Consider the following 23,137-nt stretch of genomic DNA (forward strand, 5'->3'; position numbering starts at 1 on the left):
CTCCACTGTCTGGTCTTTCCCTTTTGGATCAGCGTTAGCGTAGCTTAAATTGTTTCAACGTCAACAAATAGCAATATTGTTTATCATGAGATATATTTTCTTATTCAACTTTCAAGTTCATTTATTTAAAATCTTTTCGTTATTAATATTTCCACATCCTACATAGGATCCAGCTAAGTGACAAACTCCATTGCAAGAAGCAATAGAACTGTGTTCAATGATCAATCGATCATGTTGTCATGTTAACCCGAAAATCATATGCTTAGTTAAACACAAAACCCAAAACAACCTCTTGCTCGATAAAATTACTCAATTCAGTTTTGAAGACCCAAAAGAATCAGGTTAGCGTAAAAGTGTACCCAAAAAAATGGTGAGCTTCCAAGTTTATATTGGGAGTGTTAAACAACCAAAAACAAGGAGTCTTCCAAGTTCCAATTTTCCAATGTCAAAAAATATATTGGGTTCACATATTATTAATTTTTTTATCTGTAATAATCAAATAATTCACATATATAAACATTTTTTTTCACTCGTCTCAATTGTAACTGTATGTATTATTTGTTGGAGTACTACGTGTAAGGTAAAGTCAAAAGTGAGAGTTAAGTGTCATATAAGTGAGAACAATATCCATAAATATAAGTTTTAAGATTTTAGATTAAAATATGGTGTTAAGTTTTCTGGTGTAATTCCTCATGACTTATTGATATAAATCTCTCTAATATTTACTCTCCTCAATTCCCTAACACTCATATGGGCAAAACATATTTTTGGATTCCATTAAGTCATCTTCGACTTGGACTACAAAACTGTGGTGGACAAGCTGAACTTTGGAGGTGCTGAGATATTATTTCCATGAATTCAAACTTTTCTGTTAAGTTTATAAGGAGGCATGCTAAATATGATGACTCATACCTAAGTAAGGCTGCCATATCTTATGGTTGTTCCAATGATTTTACAAGTATTCCTTACTGTATTCATTCTATCATTATTAATGAAATCATGACCTAAGCATTATCCTCTTCAAAAAAAACTATGTAGTCTAAAAAATTATTTAACTCAATTCTGTCATGCAATCTTGTTTTGAAATCTCTTAATAAGATTTAAAGATACGATTCGCTACTTTGTAAAACATTAATTAAATCCTTTCATTAGATTCAACTATAATTGGTAGCTTTGTTTTTTTTTTTTGGAATATAATTGGTAGCTTAATAATATCCCATTCCAACTTAATATTTGATCCCCGGTTTAAAAAAATAGAGAAAATATACATTTCAAAAGTAACTCAATTTTTCAAGACATAACAAGAGCGTGGAGAGGGTAGGAGGCCACATTTTTCATTTTGCCACACCTAATATTATTATTATTATTATTATTATTATTATTATTATTATTATTATAAAATCACAATAGTAAAATTTTTTATTTTTAATTTCTTAACCAAAATCACACTTGTTAGGATTTTCCACGCTATTATTATATTTTGATTATTTTAAATCAAACGTGACCCATGTCATGATGTAAGAAGCAGTGAGAACGAAATCGACTATATTTGTGGTATTATTATTATTATTATTTGACTACACTAAATCAATGGTGACCCATGCCATGATGTAAGCAGCAGTGAGAATGTTTTTTTTCTTTGTGAGAATGAAATTGACTATATACATCCTAAATTCGGTAGAATGGAAAAAAAACAAAAATAAAATGAGAAAAAAAACTAGAAGATATTTTTTCAATCAAATAAAAAAATATTTTTATTTGTGTTTTCTATTCTCTTTTATTTTCTTTTCTTTCATTCTAAAAATTTATGATATATCAAACAATTTATTTAACATTTTAAAATATTATTTTCTATTATACAAAAAAATTTTAAGAAATCTTGTTTCAATTATAGAGGAAAGATGTAAGAATTTTTTATATCATGATATTAATATGAAATACCTATTAATTTTGTCGATCATCAATCTTTGTCAAACAATCTGACTGATCACTTTTGGTAGGTTCTTACTCTCTTAAAATGTTAATAAGAGTTTTCTATTTTTTAAAACACAAGAAAATAAAAATTTAAAACATTCATCTTTATGTTATATTAATTTTTTATTACTCATTCTTTTGTACTATTTCATCTTCTTTTTCTATTTCTATTATCTAAAAAATAGTGTTTGAAAAATATTTTATAAAATATAATTTTAAAAATTAAAAAAGATAAAAGCATATTCAAGAGAATTTATTTATTTTTCACCTAATAAATTCGTAGTCTTTCAGTCTTTTCTCTCCTTTATTTTCAAATTAGAAGAAATAAGTTTTGATTAAAACAATCACTAAAATTATGTGTAAAAACTAAATAAAAACCACTTTCTTTTCATTCTTTTGTTTAGTGGATCCCACTAAAAACCACTTGATGTAAATCTTATGTTTACAGGTTTTACAAATAATTCCGATTCATCCAAGTGGGAGAATTGGACTTCGTTTTTACTTTCCTAATCAAGTAATGAGTAGAATTGATGAGTAAGTGACATTAGTCATATGACGTTTTTAATATGAGAATATCATAACCCGTTCACAAACCGTTGTGACACAAATATTTCCTCAATGATCAAGTTAGCGGAACCCTAGGCTAATGCTTGCTTCATATTGACCACATTTTCCACAATGACGGGCTTCAAAATAGTCAATGGTATTATAATGTTCTTTCGGCAGTGCCTCTCAATTTAAATTCATGCACTTAACTTTGTCTAGGACAACGGCCTGTGCTACATACTAAAGCAAATGTCGAGTTGCTTGGTAAATGGGTTCCTGAAGAACATCACTAACGCCCCAATGGCTTCCTTTTGCTTTACAAATGATCCCCTCTTTGGCTATTTCGTAGGACCAATGTGTGTCAGTCTGTGCCATTGTGGGACTAATATGCAGGCCATTACCTATTGTTTTGGCTTCAAAATTAAGGACTGTAATCATCATTCACACTATTCTGTTCTTCCTTTTAGATACTACTAGTATTCAGTTCTCTTACAAGTTACAACCAACATATATATATATATATATGTTCCCCAACATTTGCAATAATTAAATCATGATCAAATCTTTAAATTTTTTTATAATAATGATATTAATACAAAATATTTACTAATTTATTAATGATTAATTTTTATCATAATCAATCACCTTTAATGATATTTATTTTTCAATCATATTTTTTTTCTACCAAACTCAAATTGGAGACCTTTAACACGGAATCTCTAATTTTTTAGTCAATCATGTTTTTTTCCTCAACAAAAACTCAAATATTCAAAACCTTTTAATCTAATTTTTTAGTCAATCATGTTTTTCTCCTCAATATTCAAGACCTTCTAATGATGTGTCTGGTTTTTTAGTTACCTCTGATTTCTAATTGCAGAAAATATGAGATGACATAATAAAAATAAACAATCACTCAAGTTGTTCTACCATTCCAAGTATAAATATAACTATTTAAAATGAATATTTGAATATTCTACACAAATAATTCATCAAATTGAACACTAGCTTTACAATATTCTCAAATGCTCAGACAACGCAAAATGAGGTTCAAACAAACAAAATTTACCGTTACAACTTACAAGGTACCACTCAATTTGCCATTTTCTCAAGTAAAAGAGCCAAGTACAAGAAGTTCACACCATCAAAAACCCTGCTTTTACACAGAACAAACCGGCAAGCAGAATACTCTCTCCCTATAGAAACTGCTCTATCAAGTATCTAACACGGAACACACTGTCCTATACATCATTATTTATAAGAATATTCATAGTAATTTAAAACTTCTAATCCCGGGATTGTCCATCGTCACTCTTGTTTCTTCATCTCGCTTCCTCTTTGGCAGTGACAATGAAGACATGACTTTGGCTGAGGCCACCTTCCTCGCTAGTAGTTTCCACTTAGCATCATCTTTCCTTTTCTCTTGCTGCATTCTCAATTGAAATTGCCTGTCACATTCACCCAAAAAAGCAATGTTAATTCTTAACCCACAGTGAGACATTGAGCAATTTTCAAAAAAGATAAGACAAGACAATCATCAAAGGATTAGAAGAAAACAAGGACAGCGACATGGGCTTTGGGGTGCACCACCAGCTGAAAATGGACGTTATATTAGACAACTTCAACTTGTTAATTTAAGATAAGAGCAATGCAATTTGGTTCGAAAAGTTTCATACATGAATAAAAAAATGATTTTTGAGATAAGCATGAGAATATTAGCATTTGTTAATGTTTTGATTTGATGAGTAAGTAATGTTCGTTGGTTTGTATTGTAAATCTAGCAATCAATTAGAGGGATGATTGATAAAAGAAAAATACTACGAACATATTTTATAATACTCTCTTTGGTTGAAATCTGTTGGAAATTATAAATTTTGGTGGATTTTGTATTCTACTTAATGAGTCTTTTTCATAATTTTATAGTTTTCATTAAATTTTAATCAATGATAAATAATGTGTTAAAGAATATGTTAGGTGGAAAAAAAAGGTCAAATTTATGTTAATAGCTTAGTAGGCTTTTTTTTTTTCTTTCTATAATGAAGAAAGTAGAAATATATCACCAACCACGGATATTTTATTTCGTAGGGGTCCCATGCACTGATATATGTTTGGCATGTTTTGACACATGATCCTCCAAGGGGAGGTAGATCTAATAACTATACACCACGTTAGTCTTATGGAATTTATGGATCGCATAAGTGAATTTGGTATATGAAATGTAAAAAAGCCGTGACTAGGAATTGACTAGGCACTAGCTGGTGGTGGTGAAGAATGGCAGAGTGATAAATGATGAGTTGGTGAACCAATTGAATAAAGACACGAGCCGGCCAACTATACATAGCCCTGAAAAATATCAAGAACAGGGTAGAGAACACGAAAACTAATTCGTTGATGAACATGAAACAATTTATGATGGGACCCCAAATCTAATAATTTCTTTTTTTGAATCATACCCTAGATTTAATAATTAAGTAACCGGGCAAGGGAATCAGATATAATATCACAACCAGATTATATTATTTCTCAAATGAAAACGATTTATGCTCCCCTCTGCTAAAAAATCCAATTCCTTTGAGACTAAACAGCAATATCCCAACTAATCATGGACTATAACTCCTTATCAAAATAATAAGTAGAACTTTCTGCGGTGGCACAGCTCAAAAAAACATAAACTCATCACAGAAATTAAAAAGGTGCATCAAAGCTAATTTTCGTCATGGTCCTGCTATTAAACAAATAAAACTGGTCATGTAAAACTAATTTTGTGTGCATGGAATGAATTAGTTTGTTTAATTCGAACCAAAATGAAAAGGTGGGGAGTTTCTAATATTATACGCGCAAACAATTTATTACTAATATTATACGCGCAAACAGCAAAGAAAGTCACAAGTCACACGAGTGTGTATTTTAATTTCAATTTAAAAATGAAAATTACCTGCAAAAGGGAACCTTGCAGGAGGAATCGGTGTCGTGACAAACATAGGAATGGAGTCGAAAGAGCTGCCACATTCTCTTGCACCGCACGCAGCCACCGCGAACCTTCTTCTCGCACGTGGCAAAGTGGCGGATCAGAACCTGAAGACCCTGGCACGTGGCGAATCTCCCACACGGCGTCCTCTCCCTCTTCACCTCCGCATCGTACGGTCCAACGTGGGTGCACCCCTCATAGCATATGTGTTCCAAACACTCCATCGCCTCGCTCAGCTCCGCGTATATCCCCTGTTCCATCCTATACCTCCTCGATTTCTTTTTCCTCTGTCAAACAATCAATAAATAAGCAATACTACTACAGTTTAATTATAATTAATTTCACTCAATTTGGTAATGTTTGCAAAACTTGATCAGCGACCATCATGCATCGCGAGCAAACAAAATTAATCTCTGATCTTGGACTAAGAAAAATTCACTCAGTTTGAAAATTAATTAATTGATTGTGTTGATTAGTTAATTACTGTTTCGTGTTCGTCGATGAAGCGGAGAATGTCGAGTTCGAGCCAGGGGTCGTGTTTCACGAGGAACTTCCATCCCTCGGTTGCTTCCACCGCCTTGAAATTCTTGGCGAGGAGCTTCATGCAGCGGAGGTGGAGATCCGGCGCGTCGCAGAGACGCGCGAGTTGCAGCACGTCGACGACGCTCTCCGTCGTCAAACGGTGGGTCAAACCCTTGATGCACCTCTGTTTCAGTTGCTGCACCATGTACACGTGGGACAATGCAAGGAGGTGCATCCCGTACTGGTCAATCTCTTCCTCCGTACACCTGCAGCGGGGGGCACCTCGGTCATTTCACATTCGCCGAAAATTCGAATGAATATAGTACCAATTGATTGTGCAGATACTGACCTGGAGGAGTAGAGGAATCGGACGAAGGCGGTGACAGCGTCGCAGGGGACGCCGTGGATTTGGATTATTCTCTCGGAGCTCCGATGCTTACGTGGGCGATCTATCAAGTTCTCCAGAACCGGGGACATAGAAGCCAGAATGGGTGCGTGGGCTGGAATGCGTGTTCCATGGGAAGTGTGAATGAAGACATCAGGTTCTGGTAAGAGGTTGAGAATGGAAATGGTTTGGGGAGCCATTGATAATTGAGAGCAATGAAGAATTATAGAACGAAAGAAGCAGACATGGGGGATGAATGTAAAGTATATATAGTTGCAAAACACGGAAACTTTTGTTTGAGCAATGAACCACGTGCCGCATTGCTGTCTCATTTTATTCACACGCGCCATTATTGCCCACCGTCCACCGCTCACACTAGTCAATATTACCTTCTTTTTTGTCTCCCTGTCTTTCACTTTCTAGTTAATAATATCATAAGCTTATTGAAATATTTTAATAGTCATTAATTTTATTTTACAAGTGATTAACCATGTTACAAAATTATTGAAATGTCTAATAATAGTTAGTCATTTTTGCGTGATTAATTACTTGCGTAATTGAAACAAAATTAATCATATTTATACAGTACATGATTAGCCATACGAGCGTTGTTGGAAATTGAGTGTACGTTTTCTCTACTATTTTTTGTCAAAAAAATTATTAAAATAATATTTTTTTTCTTTTTAATCACATTTTGTTTATTCATAAAATATAAATTCAATCAATCTTTTTTTTTTTTATTCTTCACGCTCTGGATTGCGATCTTTAAATAGAAATTTGAAGATGAGAATGGAAACGAAAAATACCACTACTGGATAAATAAAATAAATAGTTTTAGAGTAAGTATTGTAAAATCTTTAAAGATAATTTAAAAAATCTCATAAAGAAAGAGAATGGATTCTATTATATTATAATAATATACTTTGTTTCTTTTTATATTATAACACATCTTGTTTCTTTTTATAGTAAGTTTCTAAAAAAATAAAGTTTTGTGACAAAATTTTCAAATGGTACAAAACAAATTTCACTCCATTGAAAAAAATAATGTTAGAAATGCTGTAGGTTAATACTGTGAAGAAGATATTTATTTAGCAGAATGAAAATCCATCCATTACTATCGCAGTATCGTGCCAATTAATTCATGAATCATGATAGGCTTTTTGATTGAAAGACGAAAAGATTGAAAATTTTCATATCAGACAATTTTTAGTGGTTTGTCAATGTTGTTTTGCAAATATCTTCATTGATGTGTGTATTAAGGAGAGAGTTATTGGTTTTCTAAAAAAAAAACGAGACGACTATTGGCCCTTCAATTAATATATTTATTTTCTTTCGGAAAAAAAATATTTACTTATTTATTTATTTTACTTTTTAATCTTATATACATTTGAGTATTTCTAAAAGGCTAATTTTTTTTAGTTATATATATAATTAAAAAATTGAAATATAAAAAAATGAACATAAATATATTCTAATAAAAAAATATTTATAATGACGATGATAATATGATATAATTTTATATATTATATTTAATTAGTATTATAAAACTTACACTTGAGGGACTTTTTTTAATAAATACATTGAATTTATATTTTAAAAATAAATAAATGAGGGGAAAAAAGGAAAAGAAGAGAAGATCATTAATTTTTTAACATGTTATTGGGATTAAATATCCACGGACTTATACTATTTTCAGTATAATTCTTCCATTCCAACTTCGTTTTCTTTTTTTTATTATTCATAAGATTCAAGTTCGATACTTAGTTAAGGGATCTAATCCATTATAATATGGACCAAGGACTTATTTTTTTTCTCTGTTTTTAGTTTACATATTAATAAAATATAAAAAAAATGCAAACAATCAAATATAAATGAATAAAAAGTTTGGAAATTAAATACGAGTGTTAAAAATCATTGTCCCGAATCGTATTGAATACTGTGAGTTTATAAATGTGAAAGTTAAGTTTTAATTATTATTGAAATTAAAAGTTGTAAAAAATAGCAATTAATCATTGTCAATTTTTTTCTTGTTATATGAAAAAATAGATAAATATAAATAATATCTTTATTTAAAGACAATCTGATTAATTCAAATATTAAATACAAACACCTTTCTTAACAATAATTCAAAATTAATTCACCACTAATTTCTTCCACTAGACTTAATTTTTGTTGGTAATATAAATAATTTAAAAAAATAATGTTATCAAATATTCTTAACAGACAAGTCAATATAATTTAAACTAATTTCTATAAAAAAATATTATTATAAGTATTCTTATTATATTTTCAAATTGTTCTTATTACAATTACAGATTTTAATATAAAAAAAGATTTATTAAATTTTTTAATTGCCAAGTGGATCCTAGTATAAAAAAATATAAAAAGTGTAACGGTTTCCGCTATGGATACACACATGGATTGGTGCAACAAAAAGGGGATTAGGTGGATTGTATTGTGATGATTTGACGTGGAATGGATAAACCATTAAACCAACTCAGCTCATAGGGACTGCTTATGCTAATGGATAGGATAAACCATCTCATTCCTTAAACTCACCCTTTCCAAATGAGTCAGAGAAATAACATGGTAGGAGTATCAATCAAGGGCCCAAAAATTCAACCAAGAAAAAAATAATAATTGAACAATGAAAGGATAAATATTTAAGCTTTATTTTTAACAATGATTTTTCTCTTTTTACTCTATCTTTAATTAAACAATATAGCATTATTTATATTTCTTATCATCTTTATTTAATTTTCTCTCATCTTAGATCATTTATATTTTCTTATCATGTTATTAATATACAATAGGTTAAAATTTAATTTTCATCTCTTGTTTATTAAAATTTGATTTGATTTTTTTTATTTTTTAATTGAGATATTTTATTTCTCATTTTGTAAAATTTTATAATTTTAGTTTTTTTAATTTTTAATTAAGATATTTTGTTTTGAATTTTTTTAAAAATTTACGATTTTAGTCTCATTTTTAAATTTCAGGCTTGTCTATGTACTTTTTTAATTATTTTTTAAATAACTTAGTCTTATTAGTAATTAACTAATTTTAAAATAATATTTATCATGTGAATAATAAATAGACATGTATATTTATAAAAAATACATAAATCAATAATTGAAATTGACCACAAGACTAAAATTATAGATTTTTTAAAAAAATAAGAGACAAAATGTCTCGATTAAAAAATGAAGGACTAAAATCACAAACTTTTTAAAAATGATAAATAAAATATCTTAATTAAAAAATAAGTAAACTAAAAGTTATGTCTTTGATAAAATAAAAAAATGAAAATATATTTTAGCCAATAAAATATTAACCGGTTTTATGGATACCATCATCTATCTCTAGTGTGATAACTGTTTTTTGGAATTGTTAAATATCACACATTACTCATATTTTCTTTTTAACTTATTTTTCGAATCTAAATCAGCCTCACTAGTAATCTCACGTTCCTATATTTTAGCATTATAGATATTTTATTTATATAATTTTTTTACAATAATCACACTTAGCTTCAATTTTGTTTTAATTAAAGAAGAATACCTCCTAAGAAAAATTCCAAAAACCGTGAGAAAATAAAATACAAATTACATAAGCCATAACACAGTTTTAAATAAAAGACGAAATAACATTAAAGACTCTCACCTAATCATCTATTGGGATTTGTGTTTTACGTTACCATCTATTAAGATCTGAATCTATGACTTTATTCATGTTGTTTTAATCTCTCATCATTAGATCAACTTAAATTATTACATAATCTTTTTTGTTTTATACCTTAAGGACTCACACCAAGTTACAAGTACATGTACTTATTTAAGCACCTGGTGCTTGACAATTGCCTGATAAAAAATTGCCTCTAGCCATTAATGCTGAATAAGATGCGTTGTTTAATTGAAAAGATGGACTTTTAAAGGGGGGGGGAATACTTTGTCCGTTGTTTAATTTATCATTTCACAAAAAAAGATACTTAATGTATTAAAATTAATAAAAATAATTAATTTAATTGATATGAATAAATTTATTTTAAATTTATATTTTTTAAAATTATCATTATCTTAATATTCTTTTGTCTTCTAATTACTTATCAATATATTATATACTTTTTTAATGTAAAATATTTATAATCTAAAAATAATTAATATAAAAATATTATAAATTAAATCTTATAAAATAATATTAGATACTATTTTAAATTTGAATCTTAAATTAATAGGAAACGAGGGAGTAACACGTTCTCATCCATTCCAACTCATAAGGGAAGAAAAATCCCCCACGTTGCAGCTTCTTATTCGTTGTCTAGGGTCCACCTCTCAAAATATTGTTATAAGTTAGAGGTTATCATATATGCACTTTTAGGTACAAGACGCCAAAAACAATGCTTCAATTTAATTGATTAATTATTTCCCTTTTTTTCTTTTTTACAAGAATTGGTTACTTATTTCCTTTTTGCTTTTTTTTTCAAGTTCATATATGAACTTTTAATATGCTTCTTTAAATTAAGTTGTTGTTGGATGTATTATTGAAATGATTTTTTTTTTCGTAATTGTGTTTTTCCTATAATTTATCAAACAAGTAATTTTAATTCCTATAGTTTTAATAGTTTAAATAGAGTTTTCTTACTTGTAAAATTAATAAAATTTAGTTCAACACTTAATTTATTGTCAGATTTCTCACGGTCAAAATAAAAGAAAGATATTTTTTAGCCATAAGAATTAAACATATCTCATAAGAGAATAATAACACCCGCACACCCTTAATAAATAAATATGAAAAATGAAATATTTTTAATAGATAATAAAAATAAGTAGGGAGAAAATTAAAAAGATATGAATCTCACATCTTTTTATTTTCTCCACAAAAGTCATAGGAAAAGAATAGTAGCCAATTCATGGCTCACGGTAGAAGCATGGAATGATTTTCTTTTTAATTTGTCTTAAACCAAACATTCTTATTTTTACTTTATTTCTTATTTTTTTTATTATTTTTATTTCTCTTTTCTCTATTTCTATTCAGCCTATTTTCTTCTATTTTTTATTCCTACCAAATACACCCTAGTACATATAAAATATAATACGCAATTTTTTTTAAGAATTGTGTAAATTTTTGCGGTATATAATTTGTCTTTTTATATGTTGATAGTGAAACATTAAAAATAATTAACTATAAATTTTGATAAATAATACAATAGTTAATAAAAGAAATAAAATGAGATTTGATAAATTACATTACCCAAAATATTGGATATAAATTTTACCTAAAATTTTAGAATTTTTTTTCAGGCTTTACATTTAAGGATGGTGTAGTAAGTATACATTATAGATATTCAACGGGTATAAAAATAAAGATTAAAATTATTATCATATGAATATAAAATTTGATACAAATATTTTTTCAAACGCAAAAAGAAGAATAACTAGACAAGTATTATCTTTGTTCCTTTTCATCTTCGGATTTTAAAAAAAAATACTAGAATTTATTTAGTTATTTTTATGTTTAAGGGCAAAATTATATTTTATTGTAATTTTTTTCTTTTTTTATCTTCTAAACAATTTTAATTTAAATATTTATATTCTATTTCTTCTTCTCCTATCAAGAGAGGATTCGTCGATGCACGTAAAGCATATCAGAGAAGTCAAGTGAACCTACTCAGATCACAGACATTACTTCTGTTGCTGCGAGTTAAAAACTTCGACGTTAACTTGTCCTTTTATGCCTTTTAATTTGATATTGCATGAGTTTTTTGCTTCCTTCCACGCAGCCACCGCGTGTTACACGTTAACAAAAATATTCAAATAAATTAAACCACACATTTTTTTCATCAAGTTTTTTTTGCTAAAACTTGATGATTTCTTATTATCTTAGTTGTTTCATCAAGTAATCATGTCTGTCTCATTTTTGTGATTTCTTATGATCTTATTTGTTGTTGTTTTTTAAATATACATATATTTATTTTTCTATTATAAAGTTATCTTCAATTTACTCATATAAAATCGAGCTTTGTAAAATAAAATAATATTTTTTAATTTAATTTTTATAAATGTTAAATAGTATTGGATGATACGTTGAATTTCATTGAGGGGAAAAATCTTCTATATCATTTCTGTTCTATAATTCCAATTGATGTGATCCTGAATAAAATAAGAGAACGTGCTTAAACAATTAAAAACAGTAATGTGAACATGTTTATAATGCTTACAATACATATCTAAATAAATATAATTCTCATGTTTATTCACATGTATTATGAATTATTAATATGACATTTATAATGCAGTGAAAAAACAATTTGTATGCCCTCGTTTCTTGCAGGATACTAAAACTAAGTCTATAATCTATAATACATGTGGCTGTCAGCATATTTGACATAGTAAAGGCATACAGCAATGTCTGTGAGTTATGAAAAGGCGAAAGAAAAGTATTTCAGAAGATCAGTGATGGATGGTGATGGGCCCAGGCCCAGATTTTCTTTTGCACTCGCAGAGGGATCCAGTACATTTGCTTGCTATTGGTAGTCTTTTTTTCCAAGACAATAGCTACCCACGACATTTGTTTCCTGCATTTTTATTATTGTATCTACACTTCTCCTTGTATTTTTGGAATGTCCATTCTAAAATGTAAAATTATATTTCGAAATAAAATTTTCTAAATATAATGAAAAGTGTAAGATGTAATAGTGGAAATGCAAGAAACAATAGCCGCTGCCCACAGTTGACAATTGGGCTTGGGTCATATTTCGAAAAATACCAATTTTATTACTTGAGTATAAAAAAAATTAACGGTGTATATATTATTATAGTTTTCTTTATTTACTCATATAAAAATTTAAAAATATATTTCAACATGTCCCACTTTGGTTTTTCAAAAATGAGTTTAAGAGAAAAGTGGGATGGGACAACCTATCAACCCGTTTTTTATTAAAATATTAATATTTATTTTGATATTTTATGCATATACAAATTTCTTTAACAAGTATTTATTATTTATAAAAGATAAATTTAACTAAAATACATTTATTATTATTATTATTATTTTGATATGTTAATTTTGACAAAAAATAAGGTAAGTCGTCACTTTGAATCCATATATTATAAAATGTGAGACAAGACGAGTTGGTCAATTTTTTGTGGGTTGATGGTGAAATGAGGCTGATCAGTTCTTTTTGCCACCTCTACTTCTAATATGATTTAGGTATGTTTTTTTTTATATAATTTTTTTAATCGCTTAATTTTAATCATTCCAAAAAAAATTATATATAAAATTCTCAAACAAATCATTTTTTATTCCAATGATTAGGAGTTTGTGATACAAAACGATTTTAAAGGTTCAGAAGTTACAAATGCAGTCCACTTTAAAACAAATGTAGAATGAGGTTAAGGTTTTCAAGGTGGAAAAGTTTCAAATTTTTAATTTGATATAGAATATTTTAATTAACAAATATCGAACAAGAGCTTTACTTGCTTTTGTAATGCTTAATCTCAGGACCAAGAGCTGCAACTTTGTAAACGTTCTGTATGTCGGTTTTGCTTTGGCACCTCTTGTGCTAAAGTGAGGCTGTTTATATATATATATATATATATATATATATATATATATATATATATATATATATATATATATATATTATTCTGGCCTTTTAAAAAAAAAATCGAACAAAAAGGTATATTAGAATAATTTAATAGATTCAATTCATCCAAATTTGGAAAACGGAAATGAGAATATAAAAGTTGAGTTGACAAAAAGTGATAAACGGATTGATTTGTAACAATTGAAAAAAAAAGAAGAGAGACAAGTTGAGGAACAAATAAAAAGTTGAGGAACTAAATATGATTAACAAGTTTGAGAGACAAAAAATCACTAGAGACAAAAATTGAGGGACGAATGATTATGGGTTACATTAATAATATGGATCAAGTTGGGCTTTCGCTGATTGGTCTTTCTTTCTTCTTCTTTTTTATACCATTTTTGGTTTATTGGTCTGGGATGCAATTGGGTTGACCCTGAACTAGATGCAATTGGGTTGGTCCGTAAATATGGTTACGGTCTTAGGTAGCAAAACTAAACCCTATAAGAAAAAAAAAACTTCAATAAATCAAGTTGACTATAATATAGAAGTAGATTTTTTTGTTACAAATGTAGAAGTAGATTTAAACAAGCTCTTATTGTCTGTACAAAAAAAAAGCTCTTATTTTTATTTTTTTTTCAATACTTCTTATATTTTTTTAAAAATTTAACTGTGTTTTTATTTGTTAAATATCACAAATTTCTAATTTTTAAAGACTTGTTTAAATAATAAAAATAAAATATAAGAAATTATTTAAGAAGTGTATTATCTGTTAAATAGTTTATATATATACAACATTTAAATAAGACAAAATTTAAGTAAAACTAAAAAAATCATGAAATGTGTCCAATAAATCTCACAGCAATAATATATTCAAAAGAATGTTTTGTTTTCTTAAAAAAAGGTAATATTAAAGCCAAACCCCTAATTTAAGTATATCCACCCACAATCACATATACATCAAATACTTCGATGAAAAGAAGTTCCACTTAATTAAGAGGCTCAACCCATGTGCATTTTTATCTTTTTTCCTCCACACCCACCTGCTCTCAGCTCAAAGTTGAATCTGGGGTGGCTGGTTTACCCATCTACTCCCCCAAACTCATGGAAGGGAGTTGTAACCATCGAGGATTGGGTCACTTTTTTTTTCCCCTTCAAATTATTAATTATTAATGTTCTACATTCACGCTTCACCTGCTTGCTGGTTGAAAGATAAATATTTATCTTGGTAAAAAAATGATTAAAGTATATAAAGTGTCCAGTGTCCTCACATAAATCTACTTTCCACTATGGTCATATGTTATTGTTAGGTAGCTTTTACATCCCGCTCACTCCTTTTAATTCTTTCTACGGATCTTTTATGGAAAGAATGAAAATTAGTTTGAGGGAGTAATAATAACAAAAAGAAAGCTAAATACATAGAATATAACTTTAAGTTTCTATTTGAAAACTACATAATGTGGAGAAACGAAATTGTAGAGAAAAACACGTTTGTAATTAATTAAAAAAATATACATTAATAACACAAATTTTCCCTCATTTTCACCTTAGAGTTCATATTTAGTTCCACGTCCAACACCGAGAACGTGCCTAAGAATGTGAAAACCACAAGCTATCATATAAATTTCTACATTATTTGTTCATATTTACTTCTCATTTTCATCTTAGATTTCTTTTTCCATGAAATTCTTAATTCTTCCTTCTGAACTCTTTTTTTCCTCATTTTCTATTAGTTCTAAATTATTGAAAATTTTATTCACAATGAAGCCTTGTTTTTCTAATAATAAAAAGAAATATTCTCACCAAGATACGTAGTATCATTATTGAACTTAACCAGTACTACCTACACAGCAAATGGTATTCTACTGAGTTTGTAGTTGTACCTTGTTTTGTCGATTAGTTAACAGTTATATCGGTCGTTGAACTTTTTGGATTGCTCCGCTAATACACCTATCATTTTAGCTTGATTGGTGGGATTAGAATATTTTCTTTTAAATGCACTTCCCTTCACTTTTTTTAGTTTTCTGGTCTTAGTCAACACTCTGCACTTGTGTGTCTGCGCATGTGTCGGTACCACAGAGAGAAAGTGATAGAGAAAGAGAAAGAGAAAGAGAGAGAGTTCAATATTCAACATAGAAACATGTAAAATCATCATATATATATATATATATCAACTCTTCTGCACTTGCTTTCTCACAGACCAGATTCACAAATTTGGTTCTATGAGGTTTACAGCGGAGGTTGTAATCAGACAAAAGTAGACCATAGAAGAAACCCAAAAGTAAAAAAGCTAAAGAAAAAAAAAAGAAGACAAATAGTGGAAAACAATGGTAAAAAAAAAAAAAAAACTAAAGAAAAGAATGCAGGAAGGAAATGATAGGAAAGTATACATCCTAACTATAAAGAAATGACCATAGTTAATTTAATAGGGTCATTCTGTTTCCCCTTCCCTCCCTTTTGATAATTTTGGTTTGGAATTAATGGAGGGGTCATAATCAGCAGCGGGAACCCTTCCTACAGCTGAGTGCACCCGCACCAGTGGTTATGGACCCCACCAATGAAGATGGCCTTGCACTCAAGCTAGATGCTCTTGCATAGCTAGAGGAGGCTCCAGCCCCCGATGCCGTGAAAAACGCACCGTTTACCAACAAGTCCCCTTCTGACCTCCAATTCCATCCTTTCCATTCACTCTCTGGTGCATCCTCATGCTTTGTCACCTGCACAATTTCACATAAATAATATTATTTCATTATAATAATAAAAACACTTTAATTTACTAAATTTATTACTCAATTATTTACCTCTTTGCTGAATCTGTCATCGGGTGCAACAAACCTGTTTCCTTGGCTATTGATGGTAGGATTAGCACTTCCCCCGATGGCATACATTTCCCAGTGGGTATAGTCATTGTTCACCACATGAAAATATCCATGCCTACACCTGCACTCATCACCAACATATTTTTTTTCTCAATTTTCATCTCTAGTGGCCCCCACATAGTAATAGCTTTTTCTCTTTGACTATTTTCCCTCCCTTTTATTTTTCTCAATTTTCACAAGTAAAGCAATTTTGGAAAATGGGACCAAGATTTTAACTTTACTTTACCTTGGCATTCTTTGAACTAGGCCTTCACCAAAGTGGTTGAAAGCAATAGTGACCTGCATGCTCTTGTCCTGAGTGTAGGAATCACTGTGGCCCAAAAGCATGACCTTGTCATGGTGAGTCATGTAATTGTTGGAGATGGTAATCCCAGTAGACCCATGAATGGCATCGATCAACCCATCATTGCAGTTAGACAAAGAGCAATGGTCAACCCATACGTGACTCCCTCCAAAGATCGACACGCCATCACCGTCCGATATGGTCCTCCACCCGTAGTGCCGTGGTGAGTCCCGCACCATAGCATTCCCACCTTGCTTACAATCATGAATGTTAATCCCATGGATTATAACGTTTGTTACATACTGTATCGTTATGCATGGACCACCCGCAATGTGCACGCTAGCACCTCTTCCATCAATGGTTTTGAATGAGTTCATGATCAGCTCTTCCTTCAGCTTGATCACCATGTCTCTTGCGAAGATGATCCAGAGAGGCTCGTCTTGAATAACTGCATAACGGAGAGTTCCCGGCTTGGGGGTTACCGGATCGTCGTCGCCGGAATCTGTCACCACGTAGATTTTTCCGTTCTTTCCTCCGATGGCGTTTTTGCCGAAACCAATCGCACAATCCGCTAGCCTCTGGCGGTTCTTCTCCCAGTTTGGGTCGCACCTCCAGCAATCATCAATGGGGTTCCCTGTTGCGCAGGACAAGTACCCCAAATTCCTTCTAGCTACAGAAGCATTGATTTTCCTGCACCAAATAAAAAAAATACACAAAAAAAAACATTAATTTCATTAATGTGTCTCATGCTTATACACCCAAAGTCCACAAAAAAGTTGTATTTTTTGGTAAAGAAAAAAATACACCTAATGTGCTACTAACACATTCTTTAACAAATATTGTGACATTTAATAAATAAATTTCAACTAGAAAATGAGTTGTGTTAGACATTGCATTAAGATGTGTGTTGTACAAGTAGGTTTGAGAAAAGAGAATGTGGGTTTACCTGTGAACTTCTTGGGCCACAAATTCAGGGTCTTGGACAGGGGAAGAGGAAATGAGGGTCGGGGTGAGGAGAGAGAAGAGGAGGAAGAGGAGAGAGAGAAAAGTGGTGGCCATGTTTGATTTGTGTTGTGTGAGGAAAGTACGTAGCTGGAGGGTGTTTATAAAGGAATTAAAGCCGGGCTAAATGGCATGATTAAACTGAACATGTAGGACCCAAGTGCTTCGTGATTTCTGGTTTTACGGGATAGCAGTTGGGCAGTTTTGTCCGTTAAGCAAGCCCCAAATGATGGGGGAAGCTACGAACACTCTTGTAAATATAACAAAGAGGAATGTGCTAACTGCACGACAATTAATCAAATGTTACCTTCTTTTACTACATCTCCCCTGCTTATTTAATAATGTACTACGTAACTCTCACTTACTCTCACTCATTAAATGATTTTCTTTCTTATGTTAGCGTTTTCCTTTTTCTTTTCATTACACTGTTGTTGGTTTTAACTTTTAACATTGGGTTAATTACCGCATGAGAGTTGAGTAGAAACTGGATCTAGATTAAAGTTTACTGCCTCCGTTTCTTTAATAGTGGGATACCTGATACCATAATGGTCCCAACTAGAGATGATGTTCTTAGAAAAGTTCATTACTTCTCTTGCCACTTTAATTTGCATAAGCGTTGAGAATAATCAAATTAAGGAGGCATGGCGTAACAAGTAATGGGCACTTTGATTAAATTGGGTTATTCAACGGGCCTGGTGAAAGTTAAAAAGCCACCTAAAAAGCAGGGATCATGTGATGTAATGAAGTACTCAGCACTACTTCAGTTAACTATGTAAATATAATTGGCTGTGAAAAATAAACTCTTCATCCCGTTTTTGGTACATCTAGGCAGCAAATTCTTTGCATTTTGACTTTTGTTTCCTATAAACGAGTGAGATCGTGAAAAATTGAAACGGTACCGGGTGGAAGATATTGACTTACTTGCTCCCATGGGTCCATATATTACTTTAATTAAACACGCATCTTGGAAAATCTTGAGCTTGATATCCATATCCTGCGTTCTTAATTTCAATTAGGATATTAGAGAAGCTCATTAATTAACAATACATTGTAAAACGATAGGAGAAGAGAACGAAACACAAAAGGACGGTGGATAAAAAATAAATAATTATTTTTATCTGTAGTTAATAATTATTAAATTGTTTGTTTTCCTCATAAAGAGTGTCTAATTTATCCTTCTTTGTTTTTTTTTCTAGAGTAAATTAAATAAACACCCCCCCTAAGTTTGGACATGTTACATGCGCATCTCTTCCGTATTTAATTCTTACACAAACACTCATTATTTTGAGAGATTCCAATTACACTAGTATCTTTTCTTCTCCACTAATGGTGTTAATTCGTTTACCCAGAATAGTCACATGATCCTTTAAGAGAATTTTTATGACAAAAATATCCATGTCTTCTCCCTACCAACAGTTTAAATCATATATTTTAGGGATTTTTCATGTCTTTGTTGGTTTTTGTTTGATTCCTGTTAGCTAAAGCGATTTCTTCATATCCGTCTAACAGTTTGTTTCACAGTTAGGTACATTTTTTTTGTTTCCTTTTTGTATCTATTTTGTGTGTTTTTTGGGTTAAAGGTTTTTATTGTGGGTTGTTGAGTGTTGTTTTGTGATGTTGGGTGTTGTTGTTGGTGGTGTTGTTCATTGTTTATCAAATTTAGAATATTATATCATTGTGTTTTTGTTTTACAGTTTTTGGTTTTTGGTTTTTGTTTGTTGCTTGTAGGGTGTTCGACAAAATATTTCAGTTAAGGGTTGCATCTTCTGACAGTGTTAATGGGGGTGTGGTATTTGTGAAACACCAAATAAAGTATTGTGTGTGATTCACTAATGGAAATAAAATGTAGCAGAACCGTATCCAATACGAATCGTTTATTTTATGCGTGTAAGGCCATAGGTTGTAATAGGTTTGATTGGGTTGAAATATTTTTTTGAAGATGATTATGATAAGTTAAAGATGTAGATGGAATGCATGAAGACAGGTATGGAAGACATGAAGATGAATATGGAATGCATGAAACGAGAATTTGCACAAATGGAGACAGAGTTGTTAGATTTACAAGGAAATTGTGAATGGTTGAAAGGAAATCTTGCAACATTCATTGTGTTAATTGTAACTGTTATTGCTATTTTAGTTGTAATTAGTATTTTTAGGTGGTTGTTTAAAATGAATTGATGTTATACTGTTTATTTTAGGTTGTTACTAAGTGAGTTTCTATTAATGATATTAGTTAGTATGACCTAGTAATGTTTAAAATGAATTATTTCAATGTAAATGTAGTTTTATATTTTCATTTCTCTCATTATTCATTCTCATTCTCAAAGTTAAGATTCAATAGTTACACAAATCATTCTTCTTTCTTATTCTTCACGTTATATTCAAAATACTAAGAATCAATTCATAACTAATCATAAAATTAAACTATTGGACAAAGACATTCAATTCATAAGAAAGTATTTTATTTGTATCAATTTCATTCGTAACATAATAATAAAAGCAATCATAAATAAATCACGCTCTCAATTGACCTACTATTGTGTATCTTCAAAATAAAGTTATCCCAAAAAATTAAAAATCAAAGCCCTATTTAGTATCTAGTAACAATAGGCTTGTTTTTCATAAAACAACCCCTACACATGAAGTTGTTTGGCAAAAGACAAGTTTATACTTAAAAAAAGAGTCTTCCCATAAACTAATATTACAATATATCAAATCATATTCTAATTCCTATTAAGTCTTTTGGCTCTTTGTTTTTATCTTTTTCTCTTCTTTGAACCTTCAACTATGTTATTATTGCCTTCTTGGTTGGATGACTGACTCGCCCCCTACATATTTGTTTGTGATTCTTGTCAGTGAAATTAAAAATTGGGTTAGTTTGCAAATAATTTACAACTTGGTTAGAGGAACACTAGAAATGATTTAAGAATACCTGAAAGGTAACTCCAAATTATTGGGTTAGAGGAACACTAGAATTTGTTGGTTCAGTTCCAACAGCTATTATGGCTTCAGAATTTGTTGCCTTATAGAAAAATTATTATTAGTAACACATAGGGTTTAAATACAACAACAGTTGTCTCAAACAGCAACCGTGGTTCCCAACAACAATAATTGTCTCAAACAATAACAATAACAGTGGTCCACAACACTAATAAAATCCACTTAAATCACATTAACCAAATTAAAAAACTAAACTCTAGGGTTTAAATACAAGCATGAAACACACACCTTAACAAATTCAAACTTTCAATCGTGCACAGTTCAGGTTGAACCACAAGCAAACAAACACCAACCAACTCGAACCATCGGCTAAACACAATCGTCGAAGCCAATGCAGAAGCCGAACACCATCGTGGAACCCAAAAGAGAAGATAATCCTAGCAGACGAATATTATAAAACTCAAACTAGTGAAAAAATCTACTTTTAACCCAAATAAACACATGCAGTGATCGTTGAAATCCTAGCAAACGAAGATGGTGACCATCAAACTAGAGAGGGAACTCAAATCCTAGTAAAACATATTTTGGAGGTTTTAAAACATGTGATGGAGCAACGAAATGAAGAGTTTCAAAACTATAAAGGGTAATTCCAACCTTTCACAAACAAAACAACGTTAATTAACAGATTTCATCAGGGGTGCATAAAAAAGGCATTTTAAGAAGAAAAAAAAGTGCATGTAATATATCCAAACTTGAGAGATATTTATATAATTTGTTCTTTTTTATGACAATACTAATATATCACATAACTGGTTATTAATTAATATCCATATGCAGGAACATTAATGAATTAATATACACTTGAAGAGGAAATGTACGCAGGTAAATTGATACAATGATGAAAACATACACCGACACCGAAAGAGCTTTAATCAAGGCGTGGATTACAGCCCATAGCTTCTTTTTTTTTGGTTTGATATTGAACTTTTCATCTAATCATATTGCCCACACATGCTTGCTGTTAAGCATATAGGTATATAGATATTAGATAGGTTCCCATAAAAAGAAAAACAATACTAGTTAAGATGCTTTCGACTTGAGAAATTGTAAGAATCTAAATTGATAATAAGATAGAGATGCCTAAAACGACAGGAGAGAAGTTTTTTACTCTAGCTAACTTATAATTGCTTGCTCAATGATATCCTTGGATTATATGGGGTCCCGAAGTACTCCTGCTTTGCTTGCGTGACAAGGGAAAACAATTGCGTTTAATTGAGTTAGTAAAAAGGAAGAAAAAAATTAAACAAACTTTTATTTTGGTACAGGGAAAGTTACAATCGGTCCCTGTTTGAATTGGATTAATTTTAGGACTATGGCTAGGATGCACCATTGTCTCATGTGGTTTATAGTACATCATTATTAATGACATTTAAATTAATTTTAGTACACAATTTTCATATGAAGCCACCCTCCTTTCATAAAACCTGTCTCTAGAAGAGTGGTGACTGGAGCGTCGCCGAGAGGTTGGTAGCAGCGTGCCACCATAGCAGTGGTACGAGACAAGACTAGACGAATCGAAATGCTAGCTAGAACTAGATGAATATCCACAAAGTGTGTTATAACATTATTTGACCATGATTTCCGTCACAAATACTTCTCACTTTTTATCTTTTATTTATTTATTAACCAATCAATTTTAAACACTTGCATTTCATGCTTACTCGTACCGTCTAGCAATGCTCTTAATTTTTACCATCCTAGACGTCATGAATCACTCATCTCAACAACCAAAACTTCCAAGTTTACCCCATCCCTGCTGGTTCATCTATCTCTCTATATATGTAAATCCTTTGCATGACTAAAATGTGGAGCATTAACGAAGGTGTAGGAAATATATTTTTTTTGTCTTTTTTGTCATTTATTTAAGAGGATTGGAACGAAAAAGTTGCCGTAGTTTCATTTTAATTGGAAATTATGCCGTACTTATTACTCTAACACTTAGGAATTAGGATAATACTTTCTTCTTCCGTAACATTGAAGACAATACTTTCAATTAATC

General features: G+C 30.5%; 2 protein-coding genes across 2 annotated transcripts; both read right to left on the reverse strand.

Annotated features, from left to right (window-relative positions):
• Positions 1–3,489: 3,489 nt before the first annotated feature.
• LOC100807120 (BTB/POZ and TAZ domain-containing protein 1) lies at positions 3,490–6,636 on the reverse strand. The gene is made up of 4 exons (XM_003549783.5): positions 6,357–6,636; positions 5,970–6,273; positions 5,453–5,772; positions 3,490–3,965 (listed from the first exon to the last, which is right to left on the reverse strand). The coding sequence occupies exons 1-4, from the start codon at positions 6,590–6,592 to the stop codon at positions 3,785–3,787; spliced, it is 1,041 nt and encodes a 346-aa protein (XP_003549831.3). The 5' UTR covers positions 6,593–6,636; the 3' UTR covers positions 3,490–3,784.
• A 9,464-nt stretch (positions 6,637–16,100) lies between these two features.
• On the reverse strand, positions 16,101–18,394 carry LOC100101868 (probable pectate lyase 18). Its single transcript, XM_003549784.4, has 4 exons — positions 18,083–18,394; positions 17,080–17,826; positions 16,776–16,914; positions 16,101–16,691 (listed from the first exon to the last, which is right to left on the reverse strand). Exons 1-4 carry the CDS (start codon positions 18,193–18,195, stop codon positions 16,470–16,472), a joined length of 1,221 nt encoding a protein of 406 aa, XP_003549832.1. The 5' UTR covers positions 18,196–18,394; the 3' UTR covers positions 16,101–16,469.
• Positions 18,395–23,137: the final 4,743 nt, after the last annotated feature.

This window comes from Glycine max, chromosome 17 (genome assembly GCF_000004515.6).
Source record: "Glycine max cultivar Williams 82 chromosome 17, Glycine_max_v4.0, whole genome shotgun sequence".
Taxonomy (NCBI): Eukaryota; Viridiplantae; Streptophyta; class Magnoliopsida; order Fabales; family Fabaceae; genus Glycine; species Glycine max.